General features: G+C 49.9%; 6 protein-coding genes across 6 annotated transcripts; 4 read left to right on the forward strand and 2 right to left on the reverse strand.

Annotated features, from left to right (window-relative positions):
* Positions 1-862: 862 nt before the first annotated feature.
* NCS57_00913000 (Helo-like-N domain-containing protein) lies at positions 863-2,250 on the forward strand (the record flags this gene model as incomplete). Its single annotated transcript, XM_053058916.1, has 2 exons — positions 863-1,278; positions 1,332-2,250. 2 exons carry the CDS (start codon positions 863-865, stop codon positions 2,248-2,250), a joined length of 1,335 nt encoding a protein of 444 aa, XP_052912747.1.
* Positions 2,251-3,548: 1,298 nt separating this feature from the next.
* Positions 3,549-4,753, forward strand: NCS57_00913100 (uncharacterized protein; the record flags this gene model as incomplete). Its single annotated transcript, XM_053058917.1, has 2 exons — positions 3,549-3,964; positions 4,015-4,753. 2 exons carry the CDS (start codon positions 3,549-3,551, stop codon positions 4,751-4,753), a joined length of 1,155 nt encoding a protein of 384 aa, XP_052912748.1.
* A 771-nt stretch (positions 4,754-5,524) lies between these two features.
* Positions 5,525-7,119, forward strand: NCS57_00913200 (Zn(2)-C6 fungal-type domain-containing protein; the record flags this gene model as incomplete). The annotated part of the gene is made up of 5 exons (XM_053058918.1): positions 5,525-5,668; positions 5,727-6,092; positions 6,147-6,397; positions 6,450-6,679; positions 6,740-7,119. The coding sequence occupies 5 exons, from the start codon at positions 5,525-5,527 to the stop codon at positions 7,117-7,119; spliced, it is 1,371 nt and encodes a 456-aa protein (XP_052912749.1).
* Positions 7,120-8,616: 1,497 nt separating this feature from the next.
* Positions 8,617-10,151, reverse strand: NCS57_00913300 (Peptidase-S9 domain-containing protein; the record flags this gene model as incomplete). The annotated part of the gene is made up of 2 exons (XM_053058919.1): positions 8,617-10,035; positions 10,104-10,151. The coding sequence occupies 2 exons, from the start codon at positions 10,149-10,151 to the stop codon at positions 8,617-8,619; spliced, it is 1,467 nt and encodes a 488-aa protein (XP_052912750.1).
* Positions 10,152-10,703: 552 nt separating this feature from the next.
* Positions 10,704-12,158, forward strand: NCS57_00913400 (Magnesium transporter; the record flags this gene model as incomplete). The annotated part of the gene is made up of 3 exons (XM_053058920.1): positions 10,704-11,117; positions 11,172-11,803; positions 11,870-12,158. The coding sequence occupies 3 exons, from the start codon at positions 10,704-10,706 to the stop codon at positions 12,156-12,158; spliced, it is 1,335 nt and encodes a 444-aa protein (XP_052912751.1).
* Positions 12,159-15,024: 2,866 nt separating this feature from the next.
* On the reverse strand, positions 15,025-15,528 carry NCS57_00913500 (PKS-ER domain-containing protein; the record flags this gene model as incomplete). The annotated part of the gene is made up of 4 exons (XM_053058921.1): positions 15,025-15,121; positions 15,229-15,321; positions 15,377-15,405; positions 15,454-15,528. 4 exons carry the CDS (start codon positions 15,526-15,528, stop codon positions 15,025-15,027), a joined length of 294 nt encoding a protein of 97 aa, XP_052912752.1.
* Between the last annotated feature and the right edge of the window lie 1,059 nt (positions 15,529-16,587).

Below are 16,587 nucleotides of genomic sequence, written 5' to 3' on the forward strand. Positions count from 1 at the left end.
ACCTCAAATGAATCCTTTATCCTTCGTTATAGCTATTGTTACTATAATTTTAGTAAGCTTTGATATAATATAACTATTTTACCGACTTAGCTTTTTATAACCTAAGAAATTATAATTATAACAATTTTAAAGCTTTTCTTATAAATTACCTGAGGCAAACGCGGTACTGTCTCCCTGAAGCGCACGGAAGCCGCACGGACATGCTATGATGGCCGAGTGGGTCGGTCACCTGGCGCGGCGGGCGTCACAATGCGCTGGGGTTTCGTTTAGGAAGGTAGGCCAAGACGCTGATCGCAAGCTGTGCTCCAAGAAAGCTCTGCGAGCAGCGCGTTCTGCATTGGATGTAGACAGAATATTGAAGAGGAGTTGAGTGACTGAAGGGGAGAGAAAGACTGCGACGTAGATCTCGTTGTGCATCTCAACGGAGACTGCTGGGTGATAGAACAACCAAACTTGAGTGCGTGAGCATGAGTACGCCTGTGGTGCGACATTTTCTCAACATGGCTGGTTGGGGTGGGGGTGCTGTGATACGGACTGCAGACAGCCTTCCGGAACCAAGTTCAACCACTGTCTTTGCCCAACATGGATCCACAAGCTCTTGTCACAGGTGATAGCAGAACGTAACCGCGCGGCAAGACTGACCACTAAGCCCTCTCTAACAGCTGAGTCCTGGATACGGGGCCCACAATCTTGTGCATAAATATTATTGGTGGCCTCCATGATGAGGCAAATCCTTCATACTATCAAAATTTGCACCGATACCCTTATCCTCCTCTTTAGTTCGGGAATCCACATAGTGGTTTCCATAGTCACTTGTCACCTTACGCACCCTTTTCCAAATATTCACTAGACGACCAACAAGATGGCAGAGCCAGTGGGCCTCGCTTCCGCGATCTTAGCACTCACCACCTTTGCGTTGAAGGCTACCGTCTCACTCTACGATGATGTCAGCACTTTCCGCACCCATCCCAAAAGAGTCCGTGATCTCCTTGAAGAACTGCATGCTCTGAGAGGGGTCTTGGAAATGCTCATGAAAACCGCTGGCGCTGCTACCGACGTGGATTTCTCAGCACTCGGTGTCCCTTTGCAACGATGTGGCGAAGCCTGCGAGGAGTTTGGCCAAGAGCTAACCAAGTGCTGCGCACGGTCCAATGCGGATCGAACAAGTTTCCGCGACTGGGCTAAGATGAAGTACATGGGTAACGATATTGATGGCTTCCGGCAGCAGCTGGCTAGCTATAAATCTACGATCAATATCGCCCTGACAGATGCAAGCCTGTGAGTTTTTGCTTATCTACTTGGATACCTGGAGCTTTCTAACAGTTTATTAGTCGCGTGTCATCTATCACGACGAAGACTCTCGAGGATCACAAAGAGCTAATCAGGAACGCTACTGATGATTTGGAGGCTCATCTCGAGAGCATCAATGAGAAACTCGAGGCAATGATCGAACGCACTGTGTCAGCTTCTGATACCGATGCAGCCGATTTACGTCGTATACAGAATGAGCGAGTTAGCACAGAGAAGGGCCTTCAAATCTGTCGCCAGCTCTCAGATCATATCAAGGAGTTACAGCTCAGCTATGCTGGGACAGGCACGGACTCACTAAGGATCCTAGATTCCGACCGTCTACCGAATAGAATCGTCAACGAATCCTTGCAGGAGTGCACGGGAAGCCTCAGAGTTGCTACTGAACAATTAGAAGGATACGAGCGGAAGGTGATGGACCGGTTGATGGCCAAGTCAAAATTGGCGATGACTGATGAGGATGGAGCTGATCTCGAAAGACTCCGAAGTGAGTTGGAAACCACTCGCCAATCGATAAATATCTGCAACCGGGCCGAAATGCGCTTGCAACAAAACATCAGCGTAATCGAAAATTACGCCACTGGAGATCAGACCGTTCAATTCTTAGCCTCGGCGAACGAAAAGACCATAAATGGAAAAAACACCGGATTTGGGTGGGCCCAGCGGCAGATCGGTGGGCATTTCGACAACGAGACTATACGGCAGCTTTCCCAGGACGCCTTCAAACCGGTCACACGACACGGCAGGAACGATGAATCTCAGAGTCAGGACCACACTCCTTCACGTCCTAGACCTATCCCTAATGATCAAGACGTATCCAAGTTCAGCGATCGTTGGGGGGGAGGTCACAAGCTCAGTTCCACGTCTTACTCTGACCGTACAGTACAGATTAACCCTTTCCCAAACCAGGACCTGCCATCTGGTTCATCTACAGGTAGTTAGACATCACTTGGTAGATAGTCGTACATAGCCGTCACGGGGTCTTGGAGTCTTCTTTCAGCTTCCATTTTCTCCACCCTTAAAGCAAGGGCTACCTATGCGTCCCAGAATGATTACAGCACAGAATGGATTTAAAATCATCAAGATTGTGTGATACAAGAGATAGCTCGAGGCGGGTACCGATTCAGTGGTGTTATTGATGCCGCCCTTAACCAATAAATCATCACCCTCTCCAATTCTCTCGTTCAATTCCCCTCTCAGTTCTCTCGGTCAGCGATTTTGGCTTCTGGTGGAGCCTCCTTCTCCTACTTATCCCTCCGTCCCGCTCTTCTTTGCCATCAGCGTCAGAATGATACGCAGGCTTAATATCCGGCGGCCTCTGACTGCTAATAAGTAGCAGATCCTCGATATGAGTCTATCTCTTAACTACGAGTTCTAGCATATCCATATCCTCTTTCGCGGTACTATGCCCCATTAGTGCGGCATAACCGCCCTCGTACGCTAGACATGAACTCCCGTAAATGGTCTGCATTTTACGAACCACTATACTGGGCCTCTAGTGGGCGGGAGTTAGGTGATAGCGGCTCATTATGATGCCAATTCGGGTGAGTCTATGGCCAGTGGCAATGACAATAAGATGGGCAATAGCAAGCTGGTTTTATTGATGCTAGAGGGCATAGTAAGGAAGGAGCATATGGGTGAAGGGAAACTGGAATAGGCGTAAAACCTCGACGATCTCCTACAACACATGTGGAAGATTAAGGTCATATGGGATTAACTTGACGATGGTCCCAATGGAAATGTGGTGGAAAGGCTAATCTTAATAGGAGTTCCATGACATTTCCCCGATCTCAGAAGATGAAAAGGGATATGGCTTGCACTAAAGGGAAGCGTCTAGACGAGGCCTCTGGCTACCCTGTTGTTCAATATTGTCACGGGTTGGCTTTATCGGCCTCTTGTTCAGCCAGCCACACATAATTTTCGAATTTTAGGACAATACGTGGTTTAGGTTAGTGGCTGCTTGGTCTGGATACCTGCGAGACAGCCAATCGGCGTTTACCAAAAGTGAGAAAGCGTGAGCGAAAGCGGAATGATCATGACGCGTGGGCAACAGGATTGGGCTTTGATATGGCCAGGCAAGATCCACCGAGTCACAGCTGACCAATACAGATTAGAGTGATAGGTGTCGCCTCAAACCCACATGGACAAGGAGTGGCCGCACCAACAGTGAGGGGTGACCACCATGCGGGAGGCCGACCAACTCTTTATTCCCTCACGTTCTTGACACATGATAACTGGTGATGGCGGACCCGCTAAGTGTCGTTTCTGGGCTTCTAGCCATTGTTACCGCCACCATCCAGTCTAGCAAAGTGCTTTACCAGACGGTCCAGAGTTTCAGGGACCACCCCCGGTCTGTGCGGCAGCTGGTAGACGAGCTCGACGCCCTCGCCGGTGTCCTCCATTGCCTGGAAGGTTCTGCGGGACGTGAACCTTCCATTCTCGTCCCGCTGAAGCTTCCACTTGAGCGATGTACTGAAGCCTGCGTGGATTTTCGCAACTTGATAGACAGATGCACTAAACACTCTGGGGGGCAGGGAAACACCAGCTTCAGAGACTGGGCAAGGCTCAGATACATGGACAATGACATCAATGGTTTTACGGCGATGTTGGCTGGGTATAAAGCCACCATTGCTATCGCTCTCGCCGATGCAAACCTGTAAGATAGCCATTTCCCTGTGCCAGCTACTTGGCTGACCAGACGATCAGACGATCAAGCACGGTTACCCTCCAAGTTCTCAACGAATATAAAGACATGATTCGTAACACAAAGCAAGATCTTGAGGACCATCTCGAAGAGATCACCGTCAAATTGCAGTCTTTGGCCAGACAAAACGACATCCCCACCAGAGCGGAACCCGTCGACATAGAGCGCTTTCGAAATGAACGCAAGACAACCGAGCAGTGTCTCGAAATTTGCTCACAGGTGTTATCACATATCAACGGACTAAGGCTCTTGCCAGTGGGGACAGGGGAGGCAACGCGTGGTACTACGTCCGCAGGGTTATCTATCCAGGATCTAACCCATGCGCGCATCATGACCTTCTCGACGCTGAAAGATTGTTGCGACAAACTCAGTGACACGTTGGGCCGACTTCGAGCCCTCGAAGAAGACACCAAGGCTAGGCTACAGGCGGTTGAGGTGACGCCTGAGCAGAGCAACACGATAAGCTCGGGCAAGGAGGCCCAAAGCCTCGCGAGGGAGTTTGACAGTGCACGGCAGTGCCTCACTATCTGCTCTGACGCATCCGCTAGGGTCAACTCTGGAAAGGTGCACATCCTGGAGAACATCACTATAGACAAAGATGGAAAGCAGATGCTGATTGCTACGCTCGGGGAGCTTTTTGACGCGAGACGAGTACAGCTGGGCGAGGGAGCGATGCAGATCGTTGCATCGTCTTCCGACACGTCGTTGCAAGAGTTGTTCAGGGCGCAGAGCAGAAGATAAGTCGATTGAAGCTTCAGCTACAAGCGATGGCCAAAACTAGCCCAATGCAACCAATCCTTGACGCTTAACTGTTTGCATGCCTTCCTCCAGTCCCGAGTGGCCGCTCGAAGCCTTGAAAGGAACGCGGTGCAGGTTCAGGTTTGTCACTGGTGCGCGATTGTGAACCTGTTCGTCGATTCCTGACAGCCTCTATAAGCCCCTGAATTGACGCATCGTTCATTGTTCCCTTGCATTGCCAAGCGGAATCTTCGAGTTCCACGCGACGTGTATCATAGAGGTGACTTTCCGTCGACACCAATAGCTGTACCGCGTCTGTGTGAAGCTTCACGTCGTGGGTATGGTGGGTCGGAGTGGCGGTTTGGTCGGGTGGTGTTTGAGGTTCGCGCTGAGATGGGGGGCCACCACCCGACAGATTGGGTGAGCTCGGTGAGCCTGGAGGATCGAGGCCGAGGTCCTGATTCATACTGCAAAGTGGTTGCTAAGGGAGGCACGAAGCTGGCATGATTCTAGCGTTTTGTCGTTGGTAATTGAGGGATTTTGAGTTGTTGGCAGGACACCAGAGATACCTGCAGGGCGTAGCGTGGCCAGCACCCATTTTCTCCACACCCCTGCTATTCAGGAACCCTGCGATTCTTGGTTAGTGTGACTAGGGACGCACTTATTTTATTCCGACGTCACAAAGACCTAGAAGCCTTCTTCCCCACCTTTCAAGGATCTCGCATTGTTCCTCCTCTATGTGTTATCTATTGACAACCCACAATCAACTCTGCAATGGAACTGAATGGATCCAATGCTCCCATCAATACCAACCGACGGCTAGATAGCTGGCGATCCGCAATGAATGACACAACGACTGACACAAATGGAGTCCTTCAAATATCAAGCACTGCTTGCCAGCGATGCCGAGGTCAAAAGGTTCGGGTCGTCACTTAGCAGAAACATATCAGCTGCTGAATATCTCTGTTTTCTCTAGCTCAAATGCACTCGCCAGCGACCTACGTGTTTGCGATGCAGAAGGCTCCAAGCCAACTGTGTCTACCCAGCTCCAGCCAGTCGAAAAGGGCCACGCAAAAGCCAAACCTCACAACAAGAGACTTTTGCAACCACCAAGAGTCATGGCAGCAGCACGATGGCCACAGCCGTTGGGCCAAGTACCACAGTTGTCCCCGAACTTGGTCAACGGGTCTTGACTGAAGATTCTTTGTCTTCCGTCGTTCCATGCACTAATGCAGCATCTGTCGAAGAGCCCGTACATGATGGCAGTGCGACACTCTTGCCTTCACCACCACAAGGGAGCTGGCAAACCCCTGAAGAGATACCGGGCACCTCGCTGCAGAATGTGTGTCAACCCTTGTTTAACATAGGCTCAATGTTGTACTGATGTTGCGGATAGCGCCCCTGCTATGAATCATACCGCCTCTACCTTGAGACTCCAGTGTCCGAATTGGGAACGAACAACACAATGCAGCAAAGGCCAACGTTCGCCCTGCCCCCAAGGGCCGTCGGCCTCTCCCTTCTCGAAATTTACTTTGCACGGGTTTACAATGCGCACCTACTCTTCTTAAAGTCATTTCTTTTCCAGGAATACATAGAAGACAGGCTACCGGCTTACCTCCTGAAGGCGGTTTTTGCGCTTGCCTCCTTGTATACTTTCCAGTCCCGAAAATCCCTAGATAGCGCCAACTAACTCTCGCAGGTTTCTTGTCCCCAAGGGTGAAGAAGACACCCCAGTGTCCAATGGGGTTTCTGAACTTGACATACTTCGCAATTATCATGTCTATAGCCTTCCTTGGGCAGAAGCCGCCACAAAGGAAGTGCTACTGCTTACCATGGACCAAGTATCTCTTCCAATGCTACAAGCATTTGAGTGTCTGACAATATACTGGTTTGGGATCGGAAATCCCAAGAACGGTAATCTATGCCTAGGTACGGCCCCTTATTTTTGCATGTCCCACAGTGGCCATAGAGATTTACCTACCTGACTAGCATTGGCCTATCGCTTTTGCCGCATGGATGGATATGGCCAGCAGCTCACCGATGGCGGTGTCCAAGACCTTTCGTTGGAAGGGGAATTGCGACGCCGATGCTTTTGGGCCTGTTGGGTTTCTGCTTGCATATCTGCGCAGTCAGAACCGCATCTTAAGTCAGCGTGGTCAGAGGTTGCCGACGTTCCATTGCCCGCAGCCACACGCAGCACTGCCACAGGATGGAAAATTTCCCTTGTTGGTCATATGGACTCGGACTGGCACCCTGTTCCCGAGGCTGAACACGATTCTGAAAGTGATCACCCCGTCGCAGCATCATTGGTTGTCCTGATCGGGGTATGGTATGCTATTCTTCACCTGACGGCCAACCTCATTTTCTGATACGTTATAGGGCTAAAATCCAGGTTTTTAGCGGCCAGAGCTCATCTATGGCGCCGGACCAGCGGGTAGAACGGCTCAGATACCTCTCTGGCCTCGCAAGGTCAGTTCAAGAGAGCGGTCCAGCTCCAATAGCTCGATCGACCCTGCGACTCAATGCCGATTCTGCAACCCTCCATCGACTCCTCTTAATCGACGCCCTTTACCACATGTGCCAAATGGCCCTGCATTCAAGTATGGTGCCGTATTTTTCGCCATCGTCTGATAACTCGTCCATCAATGTCAACTTGGTTCGTACGAGCATTCAGTCGGTGCTCCTTCATGCGGATTCATTCGCCACAGTCTTGAAGTCTTATATGGACAATTTCGATGCCAGCTATATATGCCCTCTTGTTGGGTATGGGGCATACATGGCTGGTGCAATATTAATAGCTGTCGAGAGATCGATACATCAGGGGCTCTTACACAGATTTGGGCTTGCTCCGACCATCATGGCAGCCCAAGACCGAATCGGGACTGCCAAGGCATTGGCTGGTATCCTACGTACTCTCTGCAGATATTGGACAGTCTTGAGAATTCCTGCAAGTACAAATTTCATGTTCTGGCTATGCCAGCAGCCCAGTGTCACTCCCAGTCTAATATCTGCTAGTCGGAAAAATTGCTCGCCGCTATTACAACTCTATCATCAATGCCTGCTGCAACTCGAAAACCCTCGTCAATTCCCTTCGAAAACGACACGCAAGTGGCAAAGGCATCCGAACCATCATGTCTGGACCAAGATCTCTACACAGATGCCGCCTCCTTTTCGGTTCCGCTGGCAAATATTACGGATGCTGTTCTCCCTGTGGATCTTGACCATGTCCAATCGACAACACGGCCGCTGGCACAACCAACTAGTCAAAGCACCGCTGGTAGTGGGCAACGGTCAAGAAATTGGACACCAGATACTGGGCTCCTGAACGATGACATTTCCTTGACTTCTGACCGCACTAGGGACATGTCGAATCTAGGACCGCTTGAGTCCCTGGAGTGGGATTGTTGGAACCTGACATTTGGTAGTAGTGGACTTGGCTAAGTAGCAAATCCTTAACCTCTTAGCCTCTACCAAAGTTTGCTGCCTGAGCGGTTTGTGGATTTGCCTAAATGCTTCCTTTTTGGATGTGGGGCTATTCCAGGGTGCACCTATAACTATCCCTACACATACAGGCTCCAGTTCAGTATGATATGCTCGACCTATAGAGTGGCGTATCTTGCTCTCCAAAGGGGTTGCTATCACATATGTTCGCTGTTGGCGTCACCTGGCCTCAGCGGTGTAAGAAAAGTCACTTCGGCATCGCTCCTGGAAGATGGTTATGAAAACGAAAATACGGGGGGGTTTAAAATCTGAAAGTCAATGATCACTTGAAGAAAGTATTTAAGAGACAAAGGTCACAAAGACAGACGCATAAAGAGTACAGAGAGCTCTGCTTTTCCAGTATAGATGTCGTGGTGCTTAATTTATTACACCACAGGATAGAACATTGTACCATTTGACTCTTCCTCTGTAGAGGATTCGTTGGGGACAGCATCTTGCTCAGCGACGCCTCGGATATCCATTCGCGAAGCAGTCACGTTAGCAAATACATCACCCAGCCACCCAAGAATCTCCATCGCTTGCTGCGACTCAGCTCCAAGTCCGACATGCTCTCCAGCACCTAGGTCTGTTTTAAGCAAGACGTAGCTGCCCTTCTCCCCCAGGATCTTGTCCATCTGCTCCGGCTGCCCTGGTGCCATGAAGTCGTTTTCGCCCGAGACCACGAGAACCGGGCTCGAGATATTGTGCAGCATCTCTTCGCTTATGTCAAAGTCTCTGACACTGTGGAACCATTCATAAGGATCCGTCATAGCCCACGCGAACATCCCATGCTCCACGGCCCAGCGGAATATTGTCGGGGTATCCGGAGACGCGAGCGCAGCGTTGACGTAGGTATTGAAGGCAGCTTTATTTCCGGAAGCATAGTAACCTTCCAGCTCTCCCGTCAATTTCGATCGAATACTGCGGTGCAAGCTAAGCATCCCGTTACAAGCAACAACAGCTGCGAGGCGGTGCTCATGCGAAGCTGCACGTGGAGCAAGGAGACCGCCAAAGGAAACACCGATCAAGGCAACCTTGTCAACATCAACATCGTCTCTTGAGTGCAGGTAGTCGACAATCGGCCTGAGGACCTCCCACCAGTCTGGTCTGAAGCCTAGACCCTGCTGTCGGCGTACAGTAGGCTGTCCGGGGCCCTCAAAAGTAACGCAGTTCCAGCCACGCTCAATGACGTCTCGACATGTCATGTGATAGAGCGCTTCATGAGCTCCGTCATACCCTTGCCCAACAATGACCGTGGGTTTTTTTTCTGTGTGACCTTTTCCTTTAGGGTGTTGGCTTTTCGGAAGTCGGCCATCCGCAGGATAAAAGTAAACCGGAATGGTGAAGGTAGAGGTAGCGATCTCGACATACGACGCAGGGTTTGGAAGCAGACCAGCTGCTTTCCTAAAGGTAGCATTCTGCTTCTCCCAGAGTGACCTCAGTCGTGGGTCATCTTGGTTTCCATGCAAGAAGAAGTCTGCAGCCCGGTAGTATGTGGATGATCGAAAAAAAGCATCTCTAGCAGAGACAAGCTGCTCCTTTTTCTCAGCTTCGATAGCAGTTGCGTATATCCCATCTGCAAGGAACTTGAACTCGCGATACCAGCTCTCAAAATCTCCAGGCTTAATCACGGCAGCAGCTCTCAGAATTTCGCCCGTGTTCGCGCCGCTCCGGTTGGAGAAGGATAAGAACTCCCCAAGGATGAAGGCAAATTCCGGGTCACTACTCAGCTGATGCATGGAAGTTAAATGATCTGTGATGGATGACGACAGTCCCAGGGGCAGCTGGTAAAACCTCGGCGCCCACTGCCTATTTGCGGCATTAGCGACATGGCCGTTTCGGCAAGAGAACAACGAAAGAGTGAAAAACTTACGGCAACGAATGCGGCGCCTAGAAAGGCTGGTACTTGAGAAAGGAGCATCTTTGGCGTATAGAATCTAGTGATTGGTTGTATCAGGAAATTTATTCGTTTGACGCAGGAGAAAAACAAGAATTCTGTGGCATTTGTTTCTTCACTCCAACCGTGGCGATCGAGATCAATAGTTATAGACGGAGCCGGGGATAGACAGGCCGTTCCCCGAATCGGTCGGGGTTAGGTTGACACGCATTCCCGAATACTCGCACGTGCAAGTCGGGCCGAGTTTTGGACCTCCGACTCTTAACAGAAGGGCCACGGAGGGGAAAATAGCTAAGGCGCGAGGCGCGAGGCCGAGGGACCCGGTGATCGTGGGCCACGTCTCGGTACTGAATAGCCGGCTTGAACCTCTCTTTGATAACATCAGGCCTCCGTCTCCGCCCGCCATCTCTTTGACACAAGTTCTCCCTCAGAGTAAGCACGCAACCAATCATTTGGCATTTGACACTGCACGCTAAGTTCGGATAAATTTCACGGATCAATCGCAGTGCACCTTGCAGTCCTGTGACATCTCGACAGTGTGATTGAAAGCCTCCGTCGATACGGCCAATGCCTTCGATGCTTGTCAAACGCTGTTGCCCCTGGCAAGGCCTAGGGCCGCCCCGGTCAGTCGGCGTTGCCCGGATGTACCAGCGCCTCATACGGCTGCATCAAACATCACGGCGCTCCCTCAGTATCTCAACTGTTCCACGAAAGTCGTCCCGCAAACCGCTGTTCAACGGCTGTAGGTCACCTGGTTGGCTGTCAAGGCTCTGGTTTGGTCCGGTAGAGAAAGATGGGACGCCAGGCCGGACGAGTGTGGCCTACCACCACGGTGATGATTTCATCGATGGCAGCACAATTTCCGGTCCCCGGCGCATCCTAAAGTCCAGAATGGCAGCCCAGAAGAGTGTGCGATGCACAGAGGTCGATGACAGAGGAGAGGTTGCATTTGTTGATGGAGAACTCCAGAAGACAGATCTCATCGCCAAGGTACGAACACGCGAATAACGTTTGTCATATATAGTGCTGACAGGCAGATTACAGTATGGCCTGCTGCCTCGAGATCTACGCAAAGTTGACTCTTCAACATTGCCTCATGTTTCTGTTCGGCCATCCTCTATCCTCCTCAATATGCTTCATCTCAAAGTTCTGATTAAACATGACCGTGTCCTCATGTTTGATGTTTTCGGATCTCAAACATCACATTCTCAATCAGCGTTTATGTACGATTTGCAAGGAAGGCTGAGGCAGAAGGGACTTTCTAGAAACTCCAACACCCTCCCTTTTGAGTTTCGCGCTTTGGAGGCTGTCTTGGCTTCGGTGATTTCTCAACTCGAGGTTGAGCTCGAGACAGTCAGACAACCTATTGTCGAGCTATTAAGCGACTTGGAAGACACGATCAACCGAGAGAAGTTTCGTGAGCTACTGGTTCTCTCAAAAAGAGTGGGCTCATTTGAGCAGCGAGGAAGATTGGTTCGTGGCGCTCTGAATGAGCTCTTGGACACGGACGAAGACTTGGCTGCTATGTATCTAACAGAACGGGCTGATGGTATCTATCGTCAAAAAGACGATCACGCAGATATTGAGCTACTGTTAGAGTCTTACCACAAGCTGTGCGACGAATTGGTCCAGGACGCTGCTGATCTCATCGCAAGTATTCGAAATACGGAAGATATGTAAGCTCAATAGAGCGCCACTTTCCACTCTACAGCCTGGGGACTGATTTGCTAAATCTTCTACAGTATCCGTGCAATTCTAGACGCCAACCGCAACTCTCTGATGCTGCTCGGCCTGAAATTGAATGTGGGTGGACTTGGGCTGGCCGTTGGTACATTCTTCGCAGGCCTCTGGGGCATGAACCTGGTCAATTATTTCGAGGAAGCACCTTGGGGATTTGCAGTAGTTACTGGCGCTTCAGTTGCTGGATCCCTTTTGATAGCTCTGTATGGATTGTTTAAGATACGGAAGATCCAACAAGGAGGGATAGGAATGATGGACTCGTTAGGATACGGAAGAAAGAAGGCAATGTAGTACGAGATGGGTATCATTCATATATAATAATATAATAACATGCTGATTAATGACAGGTCGAAAACAAAAGGATGGTATAATTATCAGAATCTTTTACGTCGTAGTGAATACAAGTGGTTGTAGAAGTATAGCTTCGAATGGCTTATAAAGTATCATCAATTTCTATGGTGACAGCCAAAGAAGCTTATTTATTGACGTTGCAGTGCTTCACAACATTGGACGTTAAAGCTGTCATGTGTTCATCAGTGTGCTTTTCGATATTGTGCCCGACAACTCCTCTTGGAGGCGTCAGTGAAACCGACAATAAAGTTTCATAATCTAATCTCATCCAATACGTTGCAGAGAGGCTAGCTTGAGCCTCAGACGATGCCCGGGTGTACCAGACAAGCTGCTAGACCAGCCTCAGTTGAGAGGAGCACGTGCACTTAGGAGGTTTGAGTGACGTGTATATACAAGCGAGAAGAAGAGAAATGGAAAGGCAAAAAAGTTGGAACCGCTGCGAGCAGCATGGCAAAGTTTGCTACCAACACAATTGAGGCCACATCTACTTACTAATCTCTGGAATGAGTAGAAAACTACCATACTTTGCCCCAGCATGAACAACGCACAGTCCGGGACCTGTGATAGCCTTCTTATAATAAGGTGGAGTCCCTATGATCTCTTTGCTGGAGATAACCAGACGAATTGACTCACCAGCAGAGAAGAAGGTACTGCTCGGATATAGCGCAATGTCAACCGGGACGACTTCTCCTGGCGTTAACGGATGGACAGATGTCCCCAGGTAGACGGGCAGCCACGGCTTTGAATGCACCGGGTCGAGCTCTCGACGTGAAACTCGGCAGAACCCGCGTGTGACCCAATCATCAGTATGGCCGATGGATCCATAAAAGCGAACGGGCTGCCCTTTCGCATCGACCTTATCAACGGCAACGAAAAGTGTGAGATCATCGGGTACAGAACTCTGACCTGGTCTACTGCGCGCTTCGACCCAAAGCCTAAGCTTCATCTCGCCAATAACCTCAGTGTCTTTCTCAAAGAGGTAATCCAAAGTAATTCGGCCGGACTCGCAGTCATAGCTTAGCTCGGTTGATTCCGCAGGGGCGCTGCGAACGAGGCTCGACGGTCCCAGGAGTAGCTGATTCCAGGAAACCCCGGGCAGCGGCCATGCACTCTCATCACGCCGCTTGTAAACTACATCACGACTGGAGCGGACTTCGAGCATGACAGAGGGACGCGACAAGAAGCCGTTATCATGCTCGCCCTTGACAAAACAATCCATGAACTGCTTAGTGAGGTTCTGGACTTCAGGAGAGTAGAAGACGTCCCATTTGCCGGCGCGGTGTGTATAAATCCATTTGTGAGTTGACCGGGCGCGGCTGTAGGCACGAAAAGAGCCCTGCGTGTGTAGGCCATGATCCGAGAATGAGCCACAGACTAGCATAGGGATTGTGATTTCGTCGACCGGGGCTGCCTTCTCCTGCCAGAAAGAATCAAACAACGGGTGCTTGTCCAGCATGTCGGCGACGAGTCCATCGTTGTGCTGGGCGAACTCAGTTTCTGAGGTAGTCAGTGCAGGCTTGACTTCGGTCGTCCACCAGAATGTGAGGAAGCCAGCATCATCCACTCCACCGGGACAGACTGTATCCCGGTAGGCGTCACTGAGCCCTTCCCACGGAACAATGCATTTGAGAGCTGGCGGTGGACCCCCATACTTCCTACAGGCTGCGACGTGGAATTGGGTGATAGCTAGGTAACTGACTCCGTTCAGCCCGACAGCGCCGCTGCACCACGTCTGGCGTGCCACCCATTCGATCGCTTCATAGTAACATTTCGACTGGTGATCAGACATGACGGTTGCCATTCCTTGACTGCCACCATATCCTGGCAAGTTGAGATTGACGACGGCATAACCTGCCTTCACCCAGAAGTTAGGATCAGGGGATTCCCAGCTGGTGATGTCTGAGAACGTTGGCCTTCCTCCACTCTGGGGAATCAGCCGATATTGCTGGGGTGCCCCGCCCAGAGGGGTCTGTCCCAAGGCTGGCAGCTTATGGTTATCATAAGGATGGGCGCACATGACCACTGGTAGCTTTCGTCCTTCAGCCTGCGCCTTGCGAGATCTGAAGACGTGAGCTTTGAGAATAATGCCGTCCGGCAGCAATATCTCAACGTCATATTCGCACAGGACGTCAGGGTCTGCGGGGACAAGGGTGCACTGTGGCCACAAGATCTGCCCAGAGGTAATAGCCCTGGTGACCAAGGGGCGAAGGGAGTGCCACAGATTATTAACACTTTCAGATGCCTTCATGATCTTCGCCTATAGGGCAGATTAGCAAAGCGTTTTAACAACAAGGGCCCTAAATATCAATACCTCGAAAACATATATCGGCACAGGTCTAAGGCAAATATATCCCGAAGAAGGCTCAGGCGTCTAAAAAATGGCTAAGTGTACATATAGAGTAGCAAAGGAAAGCTCAAATAGACGAGATGCTCTAGGTATTGAATAGTGCCACGGTCCTCGTCAATCCGCTCTGTGCCGAAGCCCGAAGACTCCGCACAGTGTGCAGCCATCATATCTGAGGCCAAGATTCGGTATTCAAGTTTGCGTTTCTATCCAACCATATCTCCTTGCCTCGACAATGACCCGACTCACCGTGACCGACACCCTCGCCCTGTGTTGTCGTCGGTCGCTTAGGAGTCTACTTTTTGCTAGGTCTTGATAAAACCACAGTTCGGCTGTATTAGGACCGACTCCGACCCCGATTCGGCTAATATCTCAGGCTAAATGTGATTCGTGTATGCATAGCACACCGCCTCTCTACATAAAGGCTAGAGCCACCGCTGTAGACTATCGTCAGCCATGTAATCATGGCTGGGATATCACCTTCTGCACTTTCGACTGGTCAAAGAGCCTGTAGCCTTGAGACGTCTGAGACAATGGCATGACGTGTTCGAACATGAAACTGCTTACGAGATTAGTTTGAATTACCCTAGATATCCGAGGGAGATGAAGAAAAGCAACCACAGGATCCATGTAATTAACAAGACGAGGAGGGATTGGGCCACAAACTTTAAGAGGTGCTGCTTTTGCTCCAGCAAGGCAATGGCGTCAGAGAAGACGCTGCGGACGGGATAGCGGCCCATTTGTAGGCGAATATTTTTGCTTCATCGTATATGGTTAGTTTAACTTGTTGAGAGAGATAGAATGAGTGGCTTACCCGTACGTTTCACTACCAGTCCAGGAGATCTGCAATATGGTCAGGGCCCATGCAAGTGATTATATGGCAGATCTTACGTCAGTATTATACACACCAATGCTGCTGATAACACCAAACGGCCTGACCAAGTCGAATACCGTAATCCTCGACATTCTGCCCTTGAAAGAGGTTTGATCTTATGGCTTAGTTAACCTGTTGAGGGCTAGGCTTTAATTATCACAAAGAATATATTATTACTATATTATAATGTTATATCTTAATATTATTCTATGACTTTATGCCACCCAAAATGGGGATCAAAGTATCTTAATCAATATCTCAGTAATTTCAACGATAAAGGCTCTATACCCAAAGCCTGAGGTCTCAATGGGCTCAAATCAATAATGTTTATCTACACAATCATTGATATATCTTAATATTAATTTAAGTTAAAAGGCTGCCACTTAATAACTTTCTTATACAGATACTTATTAGATCTAATAATCCCTAGTAAACTAGGTGATGCAAGAGGTATAGGTACGTATTAGGTAGCGGGAAATAATATTATAAATCCCTACAGGCTGTACTGTAGTACTTGGCAAGGTGTGACTCCATGGAATCACGCCGGGACCGGCCTGCGATTCCCAGTCCGGTGAGTTGGATCCATAGGCATACTGCGTCATCTCATTCGGGGGGGCATATTGCCTCTACCAGCCCCAGTTCGGGCTTCACAATTGACATATGTGCTGTTACTCCACCATCGTGGTTCGGCCCGAACGCCCACGTCGGCCCTAACGCGTAAAAATCAACCGAACAGAGTTGAGTTATACACCGGCCCGAGGTATAGACAACGATTGAAGGCTCAAGGCCTTACCAATATTGCGAACAGAGTCACAAAAACATGCCGTGTATATGTGTATATATATGTATGTGTTTGATAATCATGAAGACTTGTTACCTCTTACTCCTTACCAATCACCCACGTCTCAGGCATCAAAGTCAAGACACCTTTACATATTTTCACAACATTGAATCCTTAAATCATCAATCAACATGGAGACCAAGGTCGAATTCATGAGCGATGGAGTGACGCTGGTGGGCATAATGTTCCGCCCTGATGGCGCCACCGGAAGGCTGCCAACGATTGTTGCAGCCGGCGGTTGGTGCTATACCAAGGAGATTGTCCTTCCCCACGTTGCCCGAATTGTCAATGAGAAGGGCGTCCAGGTTCT

This window comes from Fusarium keratoplasticum, chromosome 6 (genome assembly GCF_025433545.1).
Source record: "Fusarium keratoplasticum isolate Fu6.1 chromosome 6, whole genome shotgun sequence".
Lineage (NCBI taxonomy): Eukaryota > Fungi > Ascomycota > Sordariomycetes > Hypocreales > Nectriaceae > Fusarium > Fusarium keratoplasticum.